We start from the raw sequence: 25,708 nt of genomic DNA, 5'->3' as shown, positions 1-25,708 counted from the left end.
ATAGGGAGCAATGACATTTCCTCTCTCACGATCCATAAAGGTACTAAAAACATATTTAAATCGGTTCATGTGACTACAGTGGTTCAATATTAATATTATAAAGCGACGAGAATATTTTAGGTGTGCCAAAAAACAAAACAAAATAACGACTTATTTAGTGATGGCTGATTTTATTTAGAACTGCTGAAATCACATGACTTTGGTGCTCCGAACAGCAGATTCGACACAAAAGATTAATAACCAAAGCTTCCTGAAGCAGTATTTTGAAATCAGCCATCACTAAATAAGTTGTTATTTTGGTTTTTTTGGCACACCAAAAATATTCTCGTCGCTTTATAATATTAATATTGAACCACTGTGCTCACATGAACTGATTTAAATATGTTTTTAGTACATTAATGGATCTTGAGAGAGGAAATGTCATTGCTCCCTATGCAGGCCTCACGGAGCCATCGGATTTCAACTAAAATATCTTAATTTGTGTTCCGAAGACGAACGAAGGTCTTACGGGTGTGGAACAGCATGAGGGTGAGTAATAAATGACAGAATTTTCATTTTTGGGTGAACTAACGTTAACCCTTTAAGGGTTGTACATGTTACCCTAACTTTAACCCTAAACAGCAAAACGTACTGAAAATTAGTTAAAAACTAAAACAGCTAATTAATATTTAGCTTGATAAGTTGATGAACAACATTTTCTAGAGGTCATGTACACTTACTATTTCTTGAAAAAAGAAAATATCTTGACTTTTTAAGAGTTTTAGGTCTTATTTTCGTACTCTATTCGCAGTCAGTGGCAGGTGGCGATAATTCCCCCATACACGGTCACACGAGAAAGCAGAAGAAGAGCTCGACCCGGAAGCGCTTTGAGCGGAAGTGGTTTTTTTCTCGGCCCTCGTGTCGCTCTTCCTTTCCGCCTGCTCGAGTGCGCCATACACACACACGCTGCGAAGGTAATGATGAAAAACATATTTTATAGCGTTTATACCCATTCCACACACATCAAAATAGACTCATCTGGTTGTTAACAGACTCATATTTAAATTTTAACCCGTATATATCATATGTAGCTCGTCGAAATGATGAATTTGAACGTCTTGGATAAGCGGTCCATGAGCCCGCTGTCTCTCCCTTAGAAAAGACCGAGAGTGGATCCGCACCTCTGCGTTGTGACATTCTGATTTCTATTTCACAAATTGTGTCAAATTTAGCTGAATCATGTTAACTGTATTATTGGGGTGCGCCGTAAAGATTAATAGTAAAATTAGGGTCTAAATATGTTGTGATCATATCCATAACCTTTATGCAGACTTGAGATCGTGATTATTCATCCTTTTTAATTTTTTTTTAAATCTCCAACATAAATTGTCTATGTTGAACAAAACATTATGTATTGTATTAATTGAAAGTTGTTGCACTTTTTTGAGTGCTGTTAACCTTATAATAAAATAGAATTGCGACACTATATGTAAAATGATTTAATTCTTATTGAAATCATTGTTTTCAATTGATGTTTGATTATTTTGGTCAAGTACTTGTATGATTTTTTTTTGGGTGATGTTTTGTGGACACCCTTATGCACATAAAAGTGACATTCTCATTTTATCTTTTAAACTGTCTGTCATCCTAACAACAAACATAGCGGTATGTAATGGAGAGCAGCATTAAGAAATATCAAATATTAGGGGGACAATTTGGCTATTTTGAATTATTGGGGGTTACTTGTCTCCCTCAATGCCTATGGGAGACAAGCCCCCCAATAATGTACTTGGGTAAAGTTGGTTTTATATTTGCACATTCGGACATCCGTATTCAATAGCCTTGTTAATCACACTACATTGGACATTCAGTGGACATTCACAAGTAAATATGCCATTAAAACAATACTTGCCTATTTTGATCGACTGTGAAAAATGTTGTAAGTTGACAATCGTTGGTTGTCAATATCATGTCGCTGCTTAAAATTTGCAAACATTAATTTATTGCACATTTATTGGAAAGTCTGAATTTATCAGAAGTCCGAATGTGCGAATATAAAACCAACTTTACCCAAGTCAATAATGTGTGTTTTTTTTTTTTTTTTTTGGGTGATGTGTTTTGTGGACACCCTTATGTACATAAAAGTGACATTCTCATTTCATTTTAAAGATGGCAGAAGATTGGGAGGCTGCGCCAGCTGTTGCTGAGACTCCAGAGATCAAACTCTTTGGCAAATGGAGTACTGACGATGTTCAGATCAATGACATCTCACTGCAGGTGTGTTTGACTCTCTCATAGGTCCACATAAATGTGACACTGCCTATTTTCTTTTTATTTGCCCATTAACCCTTACTCTGACATAAAAGAATGGTCAAAAAATCTTTTCACCAGTACTTTTAGACACAATAAGTGTTTTTATAGCACAAAGTATTGTAGTGAGAATATGGAGCTTGCGCTCAAGGAGGAAAAAAAAAAAATATTCAGATGACCAAACTGACCAAAAATGTACAATTTGGTGCATGTGTATCTACAAATAGTATGGCCAAAAAGTAAGACGAAGTTCTGATAGCTTGTAATTGTACATCAACGAGATTTTTATAAGACTATTCAATGCATATAAACATCAGTTGTCATTTTGTATCTCTCAATGTGTCTTGGTAAGATATTAAAATTCTTAGTTTAACGGTCAAAGCTTTGTAGTTTTAACTGTGGATAAAACGTAATGCAATGCAGTATGAGTGAGATGTACAAGGGTCAAAGACAAAAAAGGGGTTTCAAGCATCAAAACTGTGTGATACAGGTTTGAATTGTTGTTTTTCAATACATCAGAATGGGTTCTGTTTATTTTTTATTTTTTTTGAGTAAAAATTAAATATACATTTATAACATGATTTACAGAAGACTCCCGCTAAAATGTCTTTGTGTAACGATCTTGTCAGGGATATTTACTACAAAAAATCTATTTATGCCATATTAAAGACTAATTACTTTTACCCCAAATGCTAGTTACTTGTAATTTTACATTTTTAAACTTTGCCACTATCCTAGAATTTGCCCAGTTGTCAGCAAGAATTTTTTACTCATTTAAAATGCTATAACATTTAGTATGCTCACTTATTCTTTTATATATTTTAATACATATTAATTAATACCGGTCAGAATAAGTATGTTGTTCATTTTCTACAAATGTGTTACACAGAATGAAGGAACATTATTTCACCCACATTTAATTCTCCCAAAACTTATTTGAAACCTTAAGTAGATGTTTTACTTGCATTTAATGTGCTTTCTATGTATATAAAATAATTTTTGTAAATTTCTATTGACGTGGACATCTAAATGTCTTTTTTACCCACAAATAAATGTTCCTCCAATCCTGTTGTATTATATTTTAAACTTAAAACATGATTTTTCTAAACATGTATGAATCAACAATATAATATAAAATAATAATATAAAAGTTATTCTTACGTTTACTTTAAAATGCATGAAATATTTCACAGCAAAAAAGACACTTGTGACCTGAAGGTGGACATTTTTACAATTATACTAAAAGGTCTTTTATTTGCTAAAGTATGAGCTATCAATCAGATGACAGAAGGCATGTAGAAGAGTTTTCGGCATTGTTTTGATTCATTTTGATTATTCGGAGGCTGTAGAAATTCATGTGTATAATTATCAGTGTGTTTCTCTCTTTCGATAGGATTACATTGCCGTGAAGGAGAAATATGCCAAATACCTTCCCCATTCCAGCGGCAGATACGCAGCCAAGCGTTTCCGTAAGGCTCAGTGTCCCATTGTGGAGCGCGTCACTAACTCCATGATGATGCACGGACGCAACAACGGCAAGAAACTGCTGACCGTCCGCATCGTGAAACACGCCTTTGAGATCATCCACCTGCTCACTGGCGAGGTGAGGCGATTTTCCACATTTACTCATGCTTAGTTGCCTTTGGTCTGGTTTTTGTCATAGCAAAATATAAGGCCTGTTTAAATATATTCCAGAATGGAAACATGGTTTTATGATTTATCAAACTGTTTCTGAGATCTTAATAGTAGACCATTTCTATTTCCTTTCCAGAATCCTCTGCAGATTCTGGTGAACGCCATCATCAACAGTGGCCCTCGTGAGGACTCCACTCGTATCGGACGTGCTGGAACCGTGAGGAGACAGGCTGTTGACGTGTCCCCCCTGCGCAGAGTCAACCAGGTCTGATTTTACAACTTGAGTGAAAGCTTGCTAAAAATCTCTAAATAGCTAATATTTTACGCAAAACCTTTCAAAAATGCATAGGAAACACTCTTCCATTTTTAAGTACATCGTTGTCTTGTAAACGTACATTTAGTTTGGTAATAGCCTGATTGATTTGGTATAAATCATTTGGCATTTGGCTAATTTGTTAATTACTTAAAATTTCCAAAAGGGTGTTTTCACATCAATACCATAGAAGAAATAGAAAAAAGAACCTTTTGTGCAATGAAAAGGTTCCATGGATGTTAAAAGTTCTTCATAGAACCATCGATGCTAATACACAACCTTGTTTTAAGAGTGCATATCAGTGAGACCAGAAATGTGCATTAAAATGAGTTATTGTGGGTTTCATGTTGACTTTTAAGGGTCTTGTCATAAGTTAGGATACCTTTGGTAAACCAAGACACTTTATTAGGCCTTTGTGACTTGGTCATTCACTGAAAATATACAGCACAGAAATAGCCAGTGAAGATATGGTTTATATGTGAAAGTGGGTCACTTATTGTCTGTTGATGTTTTATGATTTTAGGCCATCTGGCTGCTGTGCACCGGTGCAAGAGAAGCTGCTTTCAGGAACATCAAGACTATTGCAGAATGTCTTGCTGATGAGCTCATCAATGCTGCCAAGGTGAGCGAGACAATCTGATTGGAGCATTTATTGTCTACATGTCCAGAGCATGTATAGTAAATTAACTTATGAATCTTGTCCTTTTTTGTTGAATTTTGACTGCTATTACAACGTTTTTTCTGTTTGTATTGCAGGGTTCCTCCAACTCTTATGCCATCAAGAAGAAAGATGAGCTGGAGAGAGTGGCCAAGTCTAACCGCTAATCTCCATTTTGTATAAATTTGGATTACAATAAAGGAAGTGTGAAACTTATTCTTGTCTGCTTTTTTTTTCTGCTTGATATAAGTTGAGTTCCAAAGTAATATGTAGAGAAAGAGTGTTACTGTTTTAGTAGTTTCATTGTCAGAAATGACAACTGATTGGCTCTAGCATTTGTCTTTTTTATTTCTGTACACTGCACAAGGTTTTTGATCTAAGCTGCCTTGAGAGATCACTGAATTAAGTAGTCCTTTATATACTACATGATTTGATCTTTTTGAATCCTACAGTCACAAGACCCTCAGTCATTTGACATGCCATCCTCTACGCTGCGTGTCTTTCATTAACAAATATATTCTCTAATCAAATTTGTGCTGCTGCTCAACTTTTGCCAGCAAAAGCCTTCACCTTAACCATCGTAACCTTAAGATTGGAAAATCCTCTTGTTGCATATTGAAATGCTAGCCAGCTGTTTTGAAGATGTGTAGTTTTGAAGTAAGACTATAACTTGTGTCTTCCTGTGTGTGTGTGTGTGTGTGTGTGTGTGTGATTGGCTGGCAATGAAGCACTTCAGTTGGAAATGACTGAATGTAATACACCAGCATCTGATGTTAAACCCAAGTTGAATCTATATTTATATACAATAAATGGCAAATGGAACTGAATGAATGCATATATACCAAATTATATGGTGCAAACTTATTTTGAAAATAGATGACCAAGTAGTATATAGGAGATGTTGAATTTGTCACTCAAGTGACCAGTTCAAAACCGGTTAAATATATTTTTTTGAGTGTAAAACATTAGAATATCCATTTTTAAATTATATTAGACATTTTTATCCAGATCCAAATATATTAATGGACATTAAGTTTTCTCATGGGATAATTTTCTAATTTTAACATGCATTCATTAAATTGAAAGAGTCTGTATATTACTATTATTATTTATGTATGGTTTTGTATTGTTTTATTGTAAACAATGAACTGAAATTATATTTTAGTCATTTTTTGCTGCATTAAATCATAAATAAATAAATGTGCCTGCATGTTTATATAAAAAAAATGGGCATTCAGAGACCTCTGCCAATGATATTTTGACCTCAGCTGCATCAACAAACTGCTGAAGCCCGAATTGAATTATGTTCTAAGGTGGAGGCGCATTCTGATGTTTAAAGGGCAGGGTCAGAGGAAAAGATTATAATCTACTGCTTACATCTGAGATGAGGATCAGATCACTGATGATACGTATAGATCGGATAATGTACAAACTGGACCATTCTGACCTTTAAAAGAATTACGCTGATTAATCATCGTAGACTAAGAAAATCTAAATATGTCTCAGTTTTATAGATACATTCTCTTCTTTTGTCTTTTCCCATCTGTGGGTGAGTAAAAATAGAAATCGATATCATAGTTTTCATATCATTGTTTTCATGTCGATATCATGTCTGTTGTAAATGTAACAGTTTCTCACTTACATAAGCTTTACTTAAAATAGCTGTTATTCAGTTTGTGTATGTATGACAAGCCTTTTAAATTACCTACAGTAATTCTTAGGAATATAAAGTGATTTTTGCTTTAGAGTGCTTTAAGCTTCTAATTTTATTTGCATATCATCTACTACAAAATTGCTTATATAATTCTACTGATCTGTCCTCTTGCAGTTCCTCTGTTCTGTTATACATGTGTATTTCCTTCCATCTCACCACTGGACTGTCTCAAGTTCCCCACCAGGTGTGCACCGGGTCAGCTCTGTCTTTCTAGCAAAGCTGTAGGACAGCGAGGTATGCAAATGTGGCATTAATGTCATTCAGTCTGTGACAGATTGGAATTTTTCTGTGCTTGATTTACTTGCAAGCAGTGAAAACTTAAAAGTCCAGTGATCACTGTGTTGATTTTGAATGTCATTGTGTACTATTGCTAGAATAGCTTCATGTCAGAACTGATTATACAACTGCTGAAACAAATGATTATAGCATCAGCACAAATTATCATCAAATGATTATCAATAAACTGTAAAATACATATTTGCATAAGCCAGACATTTTTAAAAAGTACCATACAAATTTGCCTGTGCATGTATCTGCTTGTCATTATGTGTGTTTTATCTTGAACAGGGGACTTTAAGGTCATCTTGTATGAAAAGAGCTGTGTTATTCCTGCTCTGTGTGGGATAACAGGGGAGAAGTATGCCTTGGGTTTAAACTTCACCTTCACCAACGACTGCTGTGATACTCTGCTCTGCAATGGCATCTCAACCAGTTCTGCTTACATATGGTCCAGCACCCTGCTCTCACTTCTTTTGGCATTGCTTTATTCACAATAAGCTTAACTAATGGACACTATTACAAAAATCAGACACAATGTAGGCTAACACCACCACCACCACCAACAACAAACTTTTGGGGATATCTTGAATAATTATAAGTTATGTTCAAAAATAAAGAAAATCCCAGAACCCTTGTATCTATTTTTATAACAATCCTAACAAGAAGCCTTAATGTTTATCAGCATTGCCTCATAGAGTTGTAAGCATTTCACTCATGGATATATTCAAATAATTAAAAAAAATAACCGTTTTTTGTGCCCACTGTCTTGCTTGAATTTTCTTTCTTCTATACAATAGAAATTAATTAAAAGGAATGAAATTAAATTAAAAAGGAATTAAAGTTCATCTGTTTTTATTCTGCGCGCGCTTTCTGCGGTGTTTCGCGCCATATTCACGCGCTTGTGTCTCGTGGTCAAAACTCAGAAGACAACGGCGACATTTTGTCGATTATCATAGAAAAAAAACAACAACAAATATTAAAACAGCGGATTATCCTGTCTTATTTGGGCGTTAGTTCTCTTTTTAGATACTCGAACACTTCAGAAACCCACCTCAGATTTACTCAGTGTAATCTTATTTTCCTCAGGGTTAATTATTAAATTTAGTCAAAAAAGACGCACGACACTTTCCTCATCTATCAAGAATGACTTGATAAGTGTAAATGTCTAAATGTAGTGTTTTTACACAGTGAAATATGGCTGAAAGCAACATTTTACAAGAACCAGAAAGTAGCGCTGTGAGTATAAATGAAGATGAGGAGAATGAGGGAAACTCTGAGGTAAATAATTATTATTATTTAATAATATCTCAGTTATAACGTACTTAATTACGTTAGTAACGCAGCGATGTGGTCATTTTGTTTTATTTTAGATTTTTCTGAGTGTATTTATTCAACAAGGTAAAATTGGGCTGAGTTACTATGACAGTAGCGATTATACGCTGCATTTCATGCTGGACACGATGGACAACAGCGACCTCCACCTGCTGGATAGAGGTACTGCATCCACTGCAACTCGCTTTCTGCTGTATTTGAGTGCATGAGTGCATAGAGAAATCTCTTTAGTTTCTTGCTCTCTTTCGTTTCTCACCTGCTGGTTGTTTCTTCATACATTTCCGTGCTTGTGTTGTATCAGCCAGAATAGAGAGATGCAGTGGGCAGAAGAATGCATGATGTTTTTGCTCGATTGTGTTGGTTTGTTTTTGCCATCATGAATTTTCTGTTTCAGTCATTCAAGAGCTGAGTCCAAACGTCATAATAACAAGTGCCAAACAAGAGCAAAGCTTAACACAGTTTCTCGAAAGGCTTGGTAAATGTTTTAATTTTCTCAAAATCAAAATTTTAGATCATCAGCAAAGATCATCTCTCACTTTTTTTTCTTTTTTTTTTTTGTGTAAAAAGTGTCATACTATCAAACTTTTGCTTCAATTTCAGAATTAAACCCTGATTATAAGCCTGAAATGGTGATGTTTCCAAATGCAAACTTTGGTAAGTGTTTTATTTTGCTCTCTATCACAATTCCAGGAAAATTTGTTATTCTGTGTAGTTTAGCAGGATGTTAATGCTGCTCTTTTTCTGGATGGAGATTCTGTAGAACTCCAAAAATGACACACACAAAAAAAGCTTTGATATGCATAACATTTTGATCTGGCCAGTCTTTCCCCAAAATCTGTCATATACTATATTTTGTGTGTGTGTGTATACACTGATCAGGCATAACATTATGACTACTGACAGGTGAAGTGAACATTTTGTCCTCAAAGTTGATGTGTTAGAAGCAGGAAAAATGGGCAAGCGTAAGGATTTGAACGAGTTTGACAAGGGCCAAATTGTGATAGACAATTGGGTCAGAGCATCTCCAAAACTGCAACTCTTGTGGGGTGTTCCCAGTCTGCAGTGGTCAGTATCTATCAAAAGTGGTCCAAGGAAGGAACAGTGGTGAACCGGCGACAGGGTCATGGGCGGCCAAGGCTCACTGATGCACGTGGGGAGCGAAGGCTGGCCCGTGTGGTCCGATCCAACAATTGAGCTACTGTAGCTCAAATAGCTCAAGAAGTTAATTCTGGTTCTGATAGAAAGGTGTCAGAATACACAGTGAATCTCAGTTTGTTGCGTATGGGGCTGCATAGCCGCAGACCAGTCAGGGTGCCCATGCTGACCCCTGTCCACCGCCGAAAGTGCCAACAGTGGACACGTGAGCATCAGAACTGGACCACGGAGCAATGGAAGAAGGTGGCCTGGTCTGATGAATCACGTTTTCTTTTACATCACGTGGATCTGCTGCTAACATCTTGGTGCCAGATACCACAGCACACCGTCAGAGGTCTAGTGGAGTCCATGCTTCGATGGGTCAGGGCTGTTTTGGCAGCAAAAAGGGGACCAATACAATATTAGGATGGTCATAATGTTGTCTGATATATATATATATATATGCATACAATACAATGCATACAATACAATATATGCAACATGATGTATATATACATCATGCATACAAAAAAAAATACAATAAAAAAAGAGTGATTGTCAAACTGCACGTTTTCCTGCATGTGTGCAGGAAATTTTGCAGCATTTCACCAGCTTAGTGAAGATTCGGTCACAGTAATTGATTCTCTTCCATCCTCTAAAGGTCTGGACATCAGCAGACAGCGACTCCTCTCAGCACACCTCCCTTTTCTCCCTCCCAACATCACAGAGAGCGAGAAAATCCCGTATCTCTCCTCCTGTATCCCATTAGACTCAGTGCTGATGGTGAGACTTGAGAGGTGTTTTTATGCTGATTCTGAACAAATGAACAGGCATATCATGATGATCTTCTTTGTCATAGATGAGGTCAATAGGAGGACTGTTGAAGTGTCTAGAGAGGAGAAGAGTTGGCTCAGAGCTGGAGGACAGCAGTACAGGCGTCCCCATATTCAAATTTCTGACATACACACTGTAAGACATTGATGTATCAGCCATTCATTTAATTTTTTTTCTTATTTTTCCAGTGAGTACAATACAATCTAATATTTATAAAGCACATTTAAACACACCCAAAGTTGACCAAAGTGCTGTACATATTAAAAAAGTATAAAAATCTGTTTTGTTCATTTTGTTCATTCATTATTTTGCAGGAAAGATGTTGTGTACATCGACAGGGACACATACAGGTTGGGCGTATGAACAGGTCCCTTCCTTTATTTGTTCTATTCGTTCACCTTTTTAGAGCTGTAAAAACCTGTTTGCACTTTTTCCTCAGTGCACTACAGATCTTTAAATCTGAGCTGCATCCTTCCGTCTTTAAACTCCAGTCAGGAGAGAAAGAGGGATTGAGTCTTTATGGTAAAACATATTCTTTTGTCCACCATCTACAGTTAATTAAATCCTGTTATGTTTTAGTGCAGCGGTTTTCAAAATGGTGTGGACAAGGGAGCGGTAAGAGGTCTGTGGCAAAAACAGTGCGAAAAGTGTAAAAAATAAATAATAATAAAAAAAGATAAATAATAAAAATAGATTTTGAAAGTACAGTACTATAGTAGAATACTGTAGTAAAAAGATTAGAAAATGCATTAATGTAATGTAATATAAACAAAGTATTTTCAAGTGCTGAGGCATTTCGTTCTCAAAAGCATATAAATGTTAATCTTGCAAGGAAAAGAATGTTAGTTATAATTAATTAAAAATTTCCTTCACACCTGTTTAAAGGTGCCCAAGAATGCCTTTTCACAAGATGTAATATAAGTCTAAGGTGTCCCCTGAATGTGTTTGTGAAGTTTCAGCTCAAAATACCCCATAGATTTTTTTAAATTAATTTTTTTAACTGCCTATTTTGGGGCATCATTAACTATGCACTGATTTTTTCAGCGCGCCGCCCCTTTAATTCGCGTGCTCCCTGCCACACGAGCTCTCTATTATATTACAGCACATTTACAAGTTCACACAGCTAATATAACCCTCAAATGGATCTTTACAAGATGTTCGTCATGCATGCTGTGTGCATGCTTCGAATTATGTGAGTAAAGTATTTATTTTGATGTTTATATTTGATTCTGTATGAGTTTGAGGCTATATACTCTGTGGTCTAACGGCTAATGCTACACTGTTGGAGAGATTTATAAAGAATGAAGTTGTGTTTATGAATTATACAGACTGCAAGTGTTTAAAAATGAAAATAGCGACGGCTCTTGTCTCCGTGAATTCAGTAAGAAACGATGGTAACTTTAACCTCATTTAACAGTACATTAGCAACATGCTAACGAAACATTTAGAAAGACAATTTACAAATATCACTAAAAATATCATGTTATCGTGGATCATGTCAGTTATTATTGCTCCATCTGCCATTTTCGCTATTGTTCTTGCTTGTTTACCTAGTCTGTTGATTCAGCTGTGCAGATCCAGACATTACTGGCTGCCCTTGTCTAATGCCTTTCATAATGTTGGAACATGGGCTGGCATATGCAAATATTGGGGCGTACACCCCGACTGTTACATAACAGTCGGTGTTATGTTGAGATCCGCATGTTTTCCGGAAGTCTTTTAAACAAATGAGATTTACATAAGAAAGAGAAAGCAATGGAGTTTGAAACTCAATGTATGTCTTTTCCATGTACTGAACTCTTGTTATTCAACTATGCCGAGGTAAATTCAAATTTTGAATCTAGGGCACCTTTAAGTGTGTACTCAGAAAAGTCGAAAATGATTGTTGCTTTATGGAAAGTCTGCAGAAGGAATATTTCACCCAAAGTTCTGTCATCATTTACTGACTCTCATTTCATTTACAAACCTTCCGTTCAACACTATAGGAGAAAGTTAGTGTAAGTTCTGAAAAATACTCATAATCATGCTAATTATATTATAATATTGCTAATCATATGCAATAAAAGAAATGAATAGGTGTAAATGACAACATAATTTTCATTTTAGGGTAAGCTATTTTCTTTATATTTATGGGAAAACTATGGCCACATTGTGCTTTCTGCAGGTCTTCTGAATCGCTGTCGGAGCAAGTTTGGATCTCTGCTTTTACGGTAATGTCCCCTAGTTTTATAACAGAGATGTTATCACATTTAAAAGGTGTTTAAGCCCTAATTGGATGAAATAAAGACTTCCTTTTCCCCCTCTGTTTGTCTCAGGCAGTGGTTCCACAGACCTACTCGAGATCTGAACATACTGAATAGACGTCAGGAAGTGATTCGTTTCTTCACGTCCCCTCGTAACTTTGCTGATCTGACCACTTTGCAGAGTTGCCTGCGGAATATTAAGAACATCTTGGTACATTTTTCAACATTTTGTCTTAAAGCTTAACATTATTTAAGTAGAGCCAAACAACAAAAACTGACTCTTGTCTTTCATATAGACATTGCTGCAAAAAATGTCTCTTTCCACTCCGAAGGTCACAGTCTGGCAAAGTTTATATAAGGTGTGGGCACAACACTCAGATTAAGTTCATTTATTCTTCCTAAAGAGGCTTGGCTATCCTGGTTTGACACCCCCACCTCCTCTTTCTCTTTTATAAGACGGTGTACAATGCAGTGTGCATTAGGGATACTGTTCGCTCCATGCCCCAATCCATTCAACTTTTCAGTGAAATCAGTGCAAACTTCACCTGATGATCTTTTCTACATCGCCACATGCATCAGTAAAGTGGTGAGAACATGGAGCAATGCATGTTTTTAACGGTTGTTTATGTTAAATTATCATTGATTTAATGTAATTGCTTTGCCTTTTCCTTTCTCCATTACAGGTAGACTTTGAAGGAAGTGCAACCGAGAACCGATTCACTGTTAGGCCGAATGTCGACCCTGTTATCGACGAGAGTGAGTGGTTTCCCATGGATTTCTTTAGTTTTGATGGTATAGCAACTAAAGGTGCACAATATATCAGTGGCTAATAATATATTATTCACAGGTAACTGGGAAAATTAAACGATTGTTTAATTTCCACTTATTTTCAATGTGAAAGTGAGCTGTTTCCTGTGGATATGCAAGACTTCTGATTCGATTCTGATTTTGTTAAGTATGTGTAAGCACATCTGTATGATGTTTTTAACTGATTCCATTAAACTGATTCTAATTATCAGTGAATAATCCTAGGTCTGCAAGTAAGGGCAAGCTCACACTACAGGACTGTAAGACTACCTGAATTGCTGTGATGCTCACACTACATAAGGTTTCTTTGTGATCTGTCGTCATCTTGTCATGGCAGTGCGCATACGAGGGGAGAGTGTGGCACAACCTAACACTTTTTGACTTTCTTCAGTTTGTGTAAAAAATCTTGTGTTTCAGAGTATTTTATTTATTCCCACATTAATTTCATACATGTCTAGTACAATTATGTGGTTTGGTTTCATTAATACATTGTATACGTTTTTCTTGATTTACCCCAAAAGAATGGAAGTGAAATGTGACAACATGCCCCATAGGTGGGGCACGGTGTAACATGACCATAAGACAGCTTAAAATGTTATCTGATCTAATCAAAAAAACATACAAGACAAACTAAAATATTTTGTCAATAAAATACAATTATTAACTTTTTCATATAAAATAATGGCATTTTTTAATAACAAAAAATAAACTCATTTTCATACACACTGCAAAACACAGCTATACAGCATAGTTCAAAACATAAACAACATTTCTGAACATTGACTTTCATTTTTTATTCACCTTTTTCTCATGGTTTCTCAATAGAAAATAAAAAGTTGTTAATGTGAATTATGTCACTAACATGATAGAATAGCACAGTTGTAATAGGGTCACATCGTAATGCAGTGTTACAACAGCCCCCATCTGCGCAACTGGGATTTAAACCCGGCTAGTGTCTTCTGCTGGTTAGATCAGCATTAAAGAGCGAAATAACAGATTGAAATTGAAAGAGATTAAAGATTAAAAACACTGACGAGGTAATCAACAAGTGAAGAGTTCATTTGCAAAAACGGATAACTCCGTTTTCATTAATTCTCATAAATCATGTTTTTTTGTTTTGTTTTGTTTTTTGTGAATTCCAAGTAATATCAATTAAACTGCAGTTGGGTTGTTTTGATAAAATAACTAAAAAAAAAAAAAAAAAAAAAAAAAAAAAAATACAGGTAGCTTACAAAATTAAAGTTCATTGAAAGTATGTTTTTTTTTAATATATTAAAAGTTTGTTTTTTAAGCAAAAGAAGATAACTTTGTAATTGCATTTAAAACACTCAAACACACATGTGCATACACACGCACTCACACACTAACAGATGGGCACACACACACAAAAGGACAACCATCTCTTCACTTGTTGATTATCTGTTATTATTCTCAGCGGTTTGAATCATGAAGTTTGCTTCACTTTTATTATATAGATTTTTATATTTCTGTTTTATTCTCTTCTTTACAGAGAAAAGGAGGATGATGGGTCTGCCAGATTTCCTGACAGGCGTGGCTCGTACAGAGCTGGAAAACCTGGACCCTCGCTTCTCCACCTGCAGTATTATCTACATGCCTCTGGTCAGGATGTGATTAAAGCTCCTCTCTGGTCATTAAAATGTGATGTGTAACCTATTTGTTGACATTGAGGTGTTAACATAAAGGTTGCAGGTCAAAATACATGTTAGGGCGAGCCAATAAATGAAGAGTCAGTAAAGTTGGCATTGTGCCCCTGAGCAGGCCACTTGACCCCAGCTTGCTCCAGGATGACTGTTCCTGTAATTAGTGTACTGCAGTGCAGCTAAATGACAAGCAGCTGTAATGACTGTGCAGTAATAGCTGTGACATCTCATCTGGGTTAGCAAAAGCAGCTAGCAGTGCTGTTTTATTAAATAGTGAAATAGCTTGTAATTGGTCACAGAATTTCATTTATTTATTTTTTGTGACATATCTGTGCCACCAAACAGAATTGCAAAAATAATGAATGTTTCCAAATAGATTTCCCAAATGCATTTATATTCCTCTTGTTCCATTGTTCATGCAAAGAGGAAGTCTTTCCCCAAACTCATGCCATTGGCTGAGACATTTTAAGCCATTCAAACACACTGCAATGTTGAAAGCACCACACTTTTTGGGGAAAATCAGCCTATTAAAGGTTTACTTATAGTGGTCTCTACATATTAATCTTTGACAGGAGAAAATATTTTAACATCACAAAAAAAGACTTTTCACCTTAAGAGATCTTATCATTGAAATAACAAAATGAATAGGTTTTAGAGCTGCTAACTGATAGTGAGCAGCATAAGGTATATTTCAGTGGTATGCATTGACATATAATAAAATGCCTGTATAAATGCTGATGGATAGTAATTATATTATTTAACTGAAATACATGATGACATCCTGGTATTTCATTCTGTGTTGGATGACAGATTGGATTTTTACTGTCACTGCCAAGATTACCCTCCATGCTGGATAAAGAGAGTTTTGAGATAGAGGGTCTTGATTTCATCGTGAGTATGCCAGTGCTTTTTATTGCAATGTTTGTCAGGCAATGCAGTATAATTAGGATTTGTTTTCAATTGGAACACATTGAGTATTATACTTTTGCAGTTAATTTAGCCTGAACTGCTTAATGAAACACTTTGTTTCACAGATAATTTCATTCTTAGGTGTGCTTTTATATTTTGGTTCCTATAAACTCACAAGTTTGCAAATCTTACCTATATGAATGTGTTAGGATCAGAAGTGCTTCATTTTTAATGTGCACATGTGGAGTAAATACACAAGGCCTCTTTGCCTTTGACTCAATAAAGGGTTAGTTCACCCAAAAATGAAAATTCTGTCATTAATTACTCACCCTCATGTCGTTCCACACCCGTAAGACCTTCGTTAATCTTCGGAACACAAATTAATATGTTTTTGATGAAATCCGAGAGGTTTCTGACCTGCCTATAAACAGCAACATCATAACCAATTTCAAGAAGGGTAGTAAAGACATTTTTAAAATAGCTCACAACTGCAGTGGGTCAACATTAATTTTATGAAGCAACGAGAATACTTTTTGTGCACAAAAAAACTAAATAAAAATAACTATTCTAATACAATTTATTCTGTTCCATGTCAGTCTCCTATGCAGCTGACATTGTAAACACAGTGCAGCGCTTTCGTGTTTATTGGCCGACCCTGTTCACATGAGCAGAACGACACATGTGTGTGATGCTGACTCAGGAGCCGACATTCGGACGTAAACATGGAAGCGTTGCACTGCGTCAACTGCATAAGAGACTGACTGGGAAGAGAAGAATTTGTCGAATAAAGTTGTTATTTTTTGTTTTGTTTTTGCACACAAAAAGTATTCTTCATAACATTAAAGTTGAACCCCTGCAGTCACTTTGACTATTTTAACAATGTCTTTACTAACTTTCTGGACCTTGAACGTGATAATTACATTGTTTTCTCTTGGGGATCAGAAAGCTGGTAAGAGTTTAATTTTTGTGTTTTATTTTTTGGATTGTTTCAGTTTCTGTCAAAAGACCGACTGCATTACCGCAGCACTCGAACCAAAGAGCTGGACAGCATGCTGGGAGACCTGCATTGTGACATCCTAGGTCTTTCTTCCTTGCAGTTAATCAATGACATAATTGCACAAAACCCTTGTATCTTTAAAAACTCTACGTAATCGTGTTATTTTTTTTGTAGATATGGAGATGGCGTTAATGAGGAAGCTTCAGGCCTCAGTGCTTCAGAGGAGCGAATCTCTTCATAAGGTCATGTCCCTGTGTGCAGAGTTGGATTGTCTCATTGCTCTAGCTCAGGCCTCTCGGGATCACGGCTACTGCTGTCCAACCCTGACACCAAACCAAAGACTGGTCCTGATTGAGTCACGGTACAAATCATCTCTTCTAATTAGATAAATGTTGCATTTTGGTTTTTCATTTCTGAGATCTCTGTTCTTATGAATATATATTTTTCGATCTCTTCCACCCTTTCTCTTTCAGACATCCTTTGCTGGAGCTGTGTACTGCAGTATTTGTGTCAAACACCTATATCAGCTCTGAAACTGAAGGCAAAGTGAAAGTTATTACAGGACCAAATTCATCTGGCAAGAGCATCTATCTAAAACAGGCAAAGGCAGCAATAAACATTACAGGCCTCACATTCACATAACGCTGTAAATTGAACTAACTTTCAAATATAAAACTGTTCACTCATATTATTGTGAATGGGAGAAAGTGCAATATGGTGGAATAAGTCCTGCCAATCAGCAATAGGTTCCCATAGCAGCAATCAGTGTTCTGAGATGTGCGCTTCAGACTGTACAAGCACATTGGCCAGACCAAGTTAAATAAACACTTTTTAAATAATTTTGAATTATATTTAAGGATAAAAAACAACATTTATGGATCAGTTTATTACATTTTTTATTGCTAATTTGAAATAATATAATATTTAAATGTGAGTTTGGCAAGCAGTTTTTGAGATCTTTGTATTTTTCCTATTGATGTGGACAGGAGTTGCATGCACACAATAGATTGCTGTAGGAATTATGTATTTTTGTAGGCCAACACCTGTTATGGTTAGCACTTTGAATAGGTGGGTTTTGGGGTTTTTGGTTAAATGCTTGAAATAAGGTCTGTGGTGAACACAAGCTCAACATTTTCATGTTTTATTCTACAATTTAAAATACATCAGTAATGCCCTCTTGGGATTTTTTAAAAGAGTTTACTTGTCTTGAAAAAGGCAGTTAAAATATGGCTAAATGACAGTACAGAGGTTGCTGGGGACATTAAATATCATCAGACAAACAGGTAAACTCATCTACTCACCCTTATTGTGTTTATAATCGCGCTCTTGCACACTATTATAACTCAAACCTTCAGGGAATTTTTTTTTTTAAACAAAGACTGAAGGAGTTGTCGGAAGTGTAGTGATGGTGACGTTGAAGTCGAACGTTGTTTATAAACTACGTTTAGCTTTTAACTTCTGCCGATTGTATTTAGGCTTCAAAATTCATAAAAGTTGTGTTCATTTGTGAAGAGCAATGAACAAAACTTGCAAGAATAATAAACTTTTGTTAGTCACAGAGTTAGTCACACTTATTTTCTGTAATAATCCAAAAGCCAATGGAAAAATCCTTTTGGGTTTTTGTTGAGGGAACCAGGGTGATGCGAACTTCTGGGTTGGCCTACAAAAATACGTCATCCCTGCAGCACTCTATAAAATACAGCACAGATAATTTTTATAGCTTGTTAAAATTGCCTCTTTTGGGGGGTGAGCAAAAACGCACCATTTTAGTGTGTGTCTCTTTAAATGCTAATGAGTTGCTGCTCCCGGCCTAAGAGGGCGGAGCTTCAAGAGCTCATTCTCAGGACGCAATAATAATGTCAGAAACTGAGAATATATGCTGCATGTAGATAGAACAGGTATAGTTTATTTTAATTACAGTTATAACTTATTTTGTCATCTTGCTTTTATCCATGATTAGTACAAGCCTGGTGTAGCGGACCCCATCTGAATGATAGCCAAAACTTTACAGATGAGTTTTAAGATGTTTATTGTACTTCACACAAAAGATGAAGCACCTGTTTTCACTCCAGAAAATCACTGTAAGAGCTTAATAAAACACTGCAAGTGTGAATTAAAATATCCATAAACTCTCTCTCTCCATTGCATTATCATCGACATACACAGCGAATCACACAGAAACACTCGTTACAACTAACAGTAAACAAATATATACAAACCTTATACCTTTTCAGGGGGTGCTTAATAAACTGGTAAGCTTTATATGTGTAAATCAACTCTGATTAACAATAATAAAGTGCGCTGTCATGATCCATCCTTGAGTAACAACTTTTTAGCAAAAGCTGTGTTTTGTATTGTCCCTTTGTATTGACATTCATTCACAAAGCAGTGTGGTGTAAAATTATTTGTGCAGACATACATGAATTTAGGTATATGGGGGCACATTCCCATTACAAATAAACCTAATCCACTGTGTCTTCAGCGGCTCTGATGTCAGGAGTACATGAAGACTGTCATAATTACATCCGACAACAAAACACCTCAATCGCTTACCAGACATTCTTGTCGCTACAGCTGCTCCAGCCTGGAAAAAATGGCGGACAGTGTACAACTCGCTCAGGGCGGGTCAGAGTCCGGGCTCAGAGTCCGGGCTCAGAGTCCGTCAGCAGTTATGGGCGGGGCCTGTGTAAAGTGACATCACTTTGCCCAGAAACTGCAAACAGCTTGTTCTGAGACACTGCTTATGACTTATGGGAATTAAAAAAAAAGGAGCAGGTGGATTTTAATCATTATAGGGTGGTTGTGTACTCACACTGCCAACACACATTTATGTAAAATGGAATTTTACCTTTAAGGAGCTAAATACAGCATTCCCTGACCCTTGATTGGGAATAATCCTAAATGTAGGCATTTCATCATTTCTTTTTGTAAAATCCTGTATTCTGGCTGGTCTTTAAAGGTGGGTCTGATTGTGTTCATGGCTTTGATCGGCTCAGATGTACCCGCTAAAGAGGCAGAGATCGGGCTGGTGGACGGAATCTTCACCCGCATGCAGAGCCGTGAGTCTGTATCAGTGGGTCTGAGCACCTTCATGATAGACGTGAACCAGGTGAGACCATCACACACACCCTGTACACACAAATGCCCATATACATCTCAGATCATCCCATTTTGTGAATGTTACCAAACTGTCATGTCTCTTGCTTTATGTAGGTTGAATTTGTACAGTGTTTGCAAGGCAGCCATTTAAAACTGGCACTGAGTTATTGAAATATTTACATAGCGAATTGCAATATCCTTCAGATGTTTTCAGATGATTATGATTCTTGTTCAATCTAGATGGCTCATTCTTTGAACAACAACACTGGGAATTCTCTTGTCCTGGTGGATGAATTTGGCAAAGGAACCAACACAGTAAGTGTGGTATAGAGACAAAGGAGCAAACAGGACTTAAAGAAGACTTTTTGAAGGCATTTTATAACTAATATTGTGTGTGTGTGTTTATGATGCAGGTGGATGGATTGTCTCTCCTGACTGCATGTCTTCAATCACTGTTTGCGTCGTGGGCCAAAGTGTCCTCACTTACTTATGTCGACATGCTTCCACAGCATCATACAGCTGGGCTTGATCTCTGATTCCCCACTGCTGTCTTTACTGGTGCCACAGAAACAGGCTTTTAACAATGCTATGATAGGAGAAGACATTTTTCATAAACCAAATATCATTGTCATTTTTGTTGTTGTTGTTGTTTCCAAAACTGTGATTTTAAGACCAGTAAACCAATTTATGCATTGTTGTTTATTGTTTGACAGACTCTAGAGACAGCTATAGAAGGGGAAGAGCTGGTGTTTTTGTACCAAGTGAAAAATGGCATGTGCCAGTCGAGTTGTGCGGCTAATATTGCTACTCTGGCCGGCATTCCCAATGACCTGGTTATGAGAGCAGTGGAGGTATGACGCTGAAATACTTCTTACTGTCGTTTTAATGACATTCAGATGTGAGATGTTCCTATTTTGCTATCTCCTACTTTTGAAGGTGCTCCATTGCTCCGGACAAAAATAAAACACTTAGAAACACTTTTTCTTGGTTATGTGATGTTTCGAAAAAACATTAAGGGAACTTTCTATTTTATCAAACATTATGGGAACTTTACTTTTGAATGTTCTTTGAACATTCAGTCACCATATTTATATGATGTCCTGCTTCTGTATAAGTTTTCAAATTTGAGTAGTGTTCTATTGCATTTTTCAAAGGAGTAGTTAGGAAATCTATCTTTCACAGTTAAATAGAACACAACTTTGAATTAAATGTGTTCATGCTGATGGATTTTTTTATTTATTTTTTATTATTTAATCCCTAGTTGACATTATAGGATTTTAAGGGTTAGTTAGTAGTAGTAGTAGTAGTTTATTTCTTCAGTCATTCAGACATAATAACATACACAAACAGAATTATTATGGTACAGCAATGACTGAAGGGGTTTAGGCTGAAGTGAAACACCAAGATTTAAATGCATGTGGCAACAATAATCAGAAAGCAGCAAAGTGGAAACAAATGTAAGAATATTACCAGATCTATATGAACAGCTCATACGGATAACATATTAGTGAAGATATTTTTCAAATGAAAGCCATCACTAATAACATTACACAAATCACCTTGTTAGTTTTCCTCTAAACATTCCATTACCCTAAAACTGCTGTGAATCATTGCATTATACACTGGCCTTCTACTTGTTAAACTAAACAATATCATTCTAATGCAATATAGCTAGCAATCACATTTGATTTGTACATTTTTTTGAACGCCTTTATTGATGTAGATTGTTTTAATGTGTCGTCCAGGCTATTCCATAGATTTACTCCTCTAACTGAGAAACACCTCCCTTTGGTATTGGTCCTGGCCTTATTTTTTTGATAGACCCCAGTTCCTCTCAAATTATATCGAGTCTCTCTGGGCTTGAACTTCTCCTGAATACAGACTGGGAGCTTGAGATTGTGAACCTTATACATCATTGCAGCTGTGCTAAGATCAACTAAATCGTGTAATTTCAATGCATTTAATTTAATGAACAATGGGTTAGTTGGGGCGTAATAATCAACTCTGTTAACAATTCTAATAGCTTTCTTCTGCAATATGAAGATAGGTTTGATAATAGATTTGTAATTATTCCCCCATATTTCCACACAATAATTTAGGTACAGAAGAATGAGCAAATTGTATAATAAATGTAATGAATTTTGATTTATACATGATTTAATTTTACACATTATACCAATAATTTTAGATATTTTTGTCTTTAAATAGTTTATATGTAATTTCCAGTTGAGTTTGTCGTCAATATAGATACCCAAAAATTTTGTGTTACACACTCTCTCAAATTCTATGATTAATTTTAATTTTGATTGGTTCCTCAATTTTTCTATTACCAAAAATGATATATTTAGTTTTATTCAAATTCATTGATAATTTGTTATGATCAAACCAAGTTTTTAATTTGGAAAGCTCTTTTTCCACCGTCTCCAAGAGGAACTCTAAATTTTGTCCAGAGCAATAGAGACTAGTATCATCGGCAAACAAGATACAATTTAAGTTTGTCAGGACCTTTGGAATGTCATTTATGTACATTATAAACAGCTTTGGCCCCAGTATAGAGCCCTGTGGAACTCCATGCGTTATGTTTGTTCTTTCAGAGTCATAATTGTTAATATGTACGTATTGATCTCTGCCACTAAGATAGTCTCTCAACCAATCATGGGCAATGCCTCTGATACCATATCGTTCTAATTTAGCCAACAGCTGATTGTTCACCCAAAAATGAACATTTCTGTCATTAATTACTCACCTTCATGTCGTTCCACACCCGTAAGACCTTCGTTTTAAGATAATTATTTAGATTACAGATTATTTTTGATAAAATCCGAGAGGTACCTGACTCGTCCACAGACAGCAATTTAACCACCACTTTCAAAGTCCAAAACGGTACTAAAGACATCGCTAAAACAGTTGACGTGACTGCAGTGGTTCAACCTTAATTATATGAAGTGACGAGAATACTTTTTGTGCGCAAAAACAAAACAAAAATAACGACTATATTCAACAATATCTTGTCTTCTGTGTCATTCTCCTATGCTGTTTACGTTCAGCGCTTCCAGGTTCTACGTCAGAATGTGGGCTAGAACTATTTTACCAATGTCTTTAGTACCTTTCTGGGCCTTGACAGTGGTGGGTAAATTGCTGTATGTAGGGAGATTAGAAACCTCTTGGATTTGATCAAAAATGTCTTAATTTGGGTTTCAAAGATGAACGAAGGTCTTACGGGTTTGGAACGACGTGAGGGTAAGTAATTAATGACAGAATGTTCATTTTTGGGTGAACTAATGGTTTAATCTCCAAAATATCGTCATATATGCAGGTGTCAGAGTTATACAGAACAGGAAGAACCATCAGAAAGATGGACAGGCCATCTGCAGATGTACAGAATAGCAGGTAAAGAATGGTTCTGGGCTGCCTTTCCCAAATGCTTTGTGAGCCTAAGTATGTCTTAGAACCATTGCTATCAATGGTCTCTACGATCAACTTAGGTGTATGATGCTCTTGAGAAACACAGGCCTGGACAGTGAAACAGTATTATTCTTAAATTCTCTCCTGTATTTTTTGATTCAGGTGTGCTGAGGTGGTGGAGAAATTCCTCAACATTGATCTGGATGACCCTGAGATTGATCTAGATTCTTATTTGAAAGACGAGGTGCTCCAAGCTCTTGAAGAGGTGCTGTGAAACATCAAAACTTAACTGTAGGACTGTTGGCTCACTTTGTGGAGAAATGTGCTGTTCATTTTATTTCAAGGTTTAAATGGCTCCCATTCCTGAACACACAAATTTAAAGCTGACAGTTTGAATTGTATCATATTAATTATTAAACAAATTGTTTTAAAATATTTGAATGACATTGAATTGGAACACTGTAGATTTAAACAGCAAAAAATAGCTGTGGTATTTGTTTTGATATTTATTATTATTTAATTACTAGATCTAGAAGTTAGTTCACATACCTTATTTAACCAACCTGTGTTTTCTTGTTTTGTGAATCATTAAAAGAATTAGTTCCTAAGAGTCATTTGTTCATGATTTGAACATACTAGTCACACTATACTGTATGTTTGTTTTTGCAGCCAGAGAAGGCAGATGAATAGAAAGATGTGTTGTATTAGCAATACTTTGCAGTAAACAGGTTTGTTTTTCGTGTTCTATTCACAGGAGCGCTGCCACTGAATGGTGGTGCAGAAAACACTGCAATTACTAACTCTCTAGGGGGCTGACTTGATTTCAGAGGACTGTTAATGAGTTTCCTCAAGTAATCACTTGTCACAGCATTAGAAAGAAACAACAACTTGCTCAGAGTTTATCAAATCAATTAAATTCTCGAGCCATCTGTCGCAAGAGAACCAGAATCTGCTCTGGTAGGTGTGTGTGAGAAACCAAGCAGATACAGAACGCCCACTAAAGGACCTTAAATAGCATCCACATAATTTATTGCAGAATCAAAACCACTCAGTAGGGTGAAGCAGAGCAGTTTTTTAAAAGGTACAAATTTAGGGATAATTGCTAGATTAGCAATGTTATGTTAGTATTATGTATATACTATTGTAGTATTTATTATTTTTTTTAATTAGCTTTTGTTTTTATATTTTCAGTTATTAGTTATATATATATATATATATATATATATATATATATATATATATATATATATATCAATATGACTTTAGTAATTTAAATTATTACTTCACTGATTTATTTCAGCTTTATTTTCATTTTATTTTCGAATTTTCATTTAGTTTTAAGTTTTAGTTTTTCTTGCAATATTTATATTTTAGTTTATATGCTTTATTTCAATTACTGAAGACTACTTTTTAGTTTTAGATAAAGCTAAACTATGAAGAACATTGTTTTGGTTGTGTTTTGGCTCTGTGTGACTGTGCAAATGAATATGGTTATAAAACATTCTGCTCATAAAACATTCATTACAAGGCTTAAGAGTTTTAACCAGTTTAGATGGAAAGGATCTCAAGCTGACTAGCTGAAGACTTTACTGTAGCTTTACCCATTAATAGACACAGTACTTCCTTGAAAATTAAGTCCAGCACAGCACCACAACCACTATAACCATAATGAAATTACCCTTCACAATTAATAATGCTTTACAATGAACGCTATAGAGAGCTACATATTGCAGATTATCTGTTCAATAAAATACCTGTTGAGTAATAAAAATGTAATCTCTGCGTCGCTTTTACAATGTTTCAAATCCTTCAGTTCTCGCCATCTCTGAAAAGCCAAGCCAATGTTGATTCTTGTTTTATTACAAGATCTGTCGCATTCTCTTTGCCAGCAGACTCCTCTGTTTTGTGTTATTTTTTAAACAAGTGATTCCCTAAGGGTTGGAGATTTAGCTTCTCCATGTCAACCTTTCTCTTTCATTGTGACAACTAGGCACTCCCAAACCATAGACGTGTCAAAGTAGCCAGATTAACTTCTCTAATTACGGATATGACTAGGCATTTGTGACATATGTATGCGGTGTCCTGCGAAAACCATCCAGTCAGGTCTAAAATATAAACACTTATAATAGACTTACCATTGTGAATCAGGGTAAGACAGGAGACAAAAAAAAAAAAAGATTGATGATATTGACTCAATATTTTTTACATTTATTTGCATACCTTTAAAAGTAACAACATTTAGATTTGTCAAGAGTTGATGCTAAATAATTAAGTCTAAATTAAGTTATAAAGTTCCTCATCTATTGTTAGCCAAATTGACAAAATTGCTGTAATTAATGATTACAACAGACTTGAGAGGTGTGAATTTAACTGATCTAACAAGTGCAGAATCCAGAAAA

The 25,708-nt window shown here is 35.8% G+C and overlaps 3 protein-coding genes across 3 annotated transcripts; all 3 read left to right on the top strand.

The window, feature by feature from the left end:
- The first annotated feature begins 801 nt into the window (after window positions 1-801).
- On the top strand, window positions 802-5,111 carry rps5 (ribosomal protein S5). The gene is made up of 6 exons (XM_048161663.1): window positions 802-953; window positions 2,149-2,256; window positions 3,683-3,892; window positions 4,061-4,189; window positions 4,761-4,859; window positions 4,994-5,111. The coding sequence occupies exons 2-6, from the start codon at window positions 2,149-2,151 to the stop codon at window positions 5,060-5,062; spliced, it is 615 nt and encodes a 204-aa protein (XP_048017620.1). The 5' UTR covers window positions 802-953; the 3' UTR covers window positions 5,063-5,111.
- Window positions 5,112-6,168: 1,057 nt separating this feature from the next.
- Window positions 6,169-7,638, top strand: lypc (ly6 domain containing, pigment cell). Its single transcript, XM_048161896.1, has 3 exons — window positions 6,169-6,444; window positions 6,724-6,843; window positions 7,177-7,638. Exons 1-3 carry the CDS (start codon window positions 6,393-6,395, stop codon window positions 7,383-7,385), a joined length of 381 nt encoding a protein of 126 aa, XP_048017853.1. The 5' UTR covers window positions 6,169-6,392; the 3' UTR covers window positions 7,386-7,638.
- Window positions 7,639-7,788: 150 nt separating this feature from the next.
- Window positions 7,789-23,915, top strand: msh5 (mutS homolog 5). Its single transcript, XM_048161895.1, is given in 26 exon segments — window positions 7,789-8,166; window positions 8,259-8,382; window positions 8,615-8,695; window positions 8,821-8,874; window positions 10,016-10,137; window positions 10,214-10,323; window positions 10,503-10,538; window positions 10,628-10,710; window positions 12,353-12,398; window positions 12,504-12,642; window positions 12,728-12,790; window positions 12,888-12,977; window positions 12,979-13,017; window positions 13,115-13,187; window positions 14,749-14,858; window positions 15,710-15,790; window positions 16,801-16,888; window positions 16,980-17,166; window positions 17,279-17,405; window positions 19,765-19,914; window positions 20,145-20,219; window positions 20,318-20,344; window positions 20,346-20,462; window positions 20,618-20,755; window positions 23,221-23,294; window positions 23,472-23,915. Coding segments are annotated over 26 exon segments (2,430 nt in total). The 5' UTR covers window positions 7,789-8,082; the 3' UTR covers window positions 23,584-23,915.
- The last annotated feature ends 1,793 nt before the right edge of the window (window positions 23,916-25,708 follow it).

The sequence above is a fragment of the Megalobrama amblycephala genome, linkage group LG16 (assembly GCF_018812025.1).
Source record: "Megalobrama amblycephala isolate DHTTF-2021 linkage group LG16, ASM1881202v1, whole genome shotgun sequence".
NCBI lineage: Eukaryota > Metazoa > Chordata > Actinopteri > Cypriniformes > Xenocyprididae > Megalobrama > Megalobrama amblycephala.
Note: the sequence above shows the minus strand (reverse complement) of the source record. Positions and strands in the feature narration are given on the sequence as shown.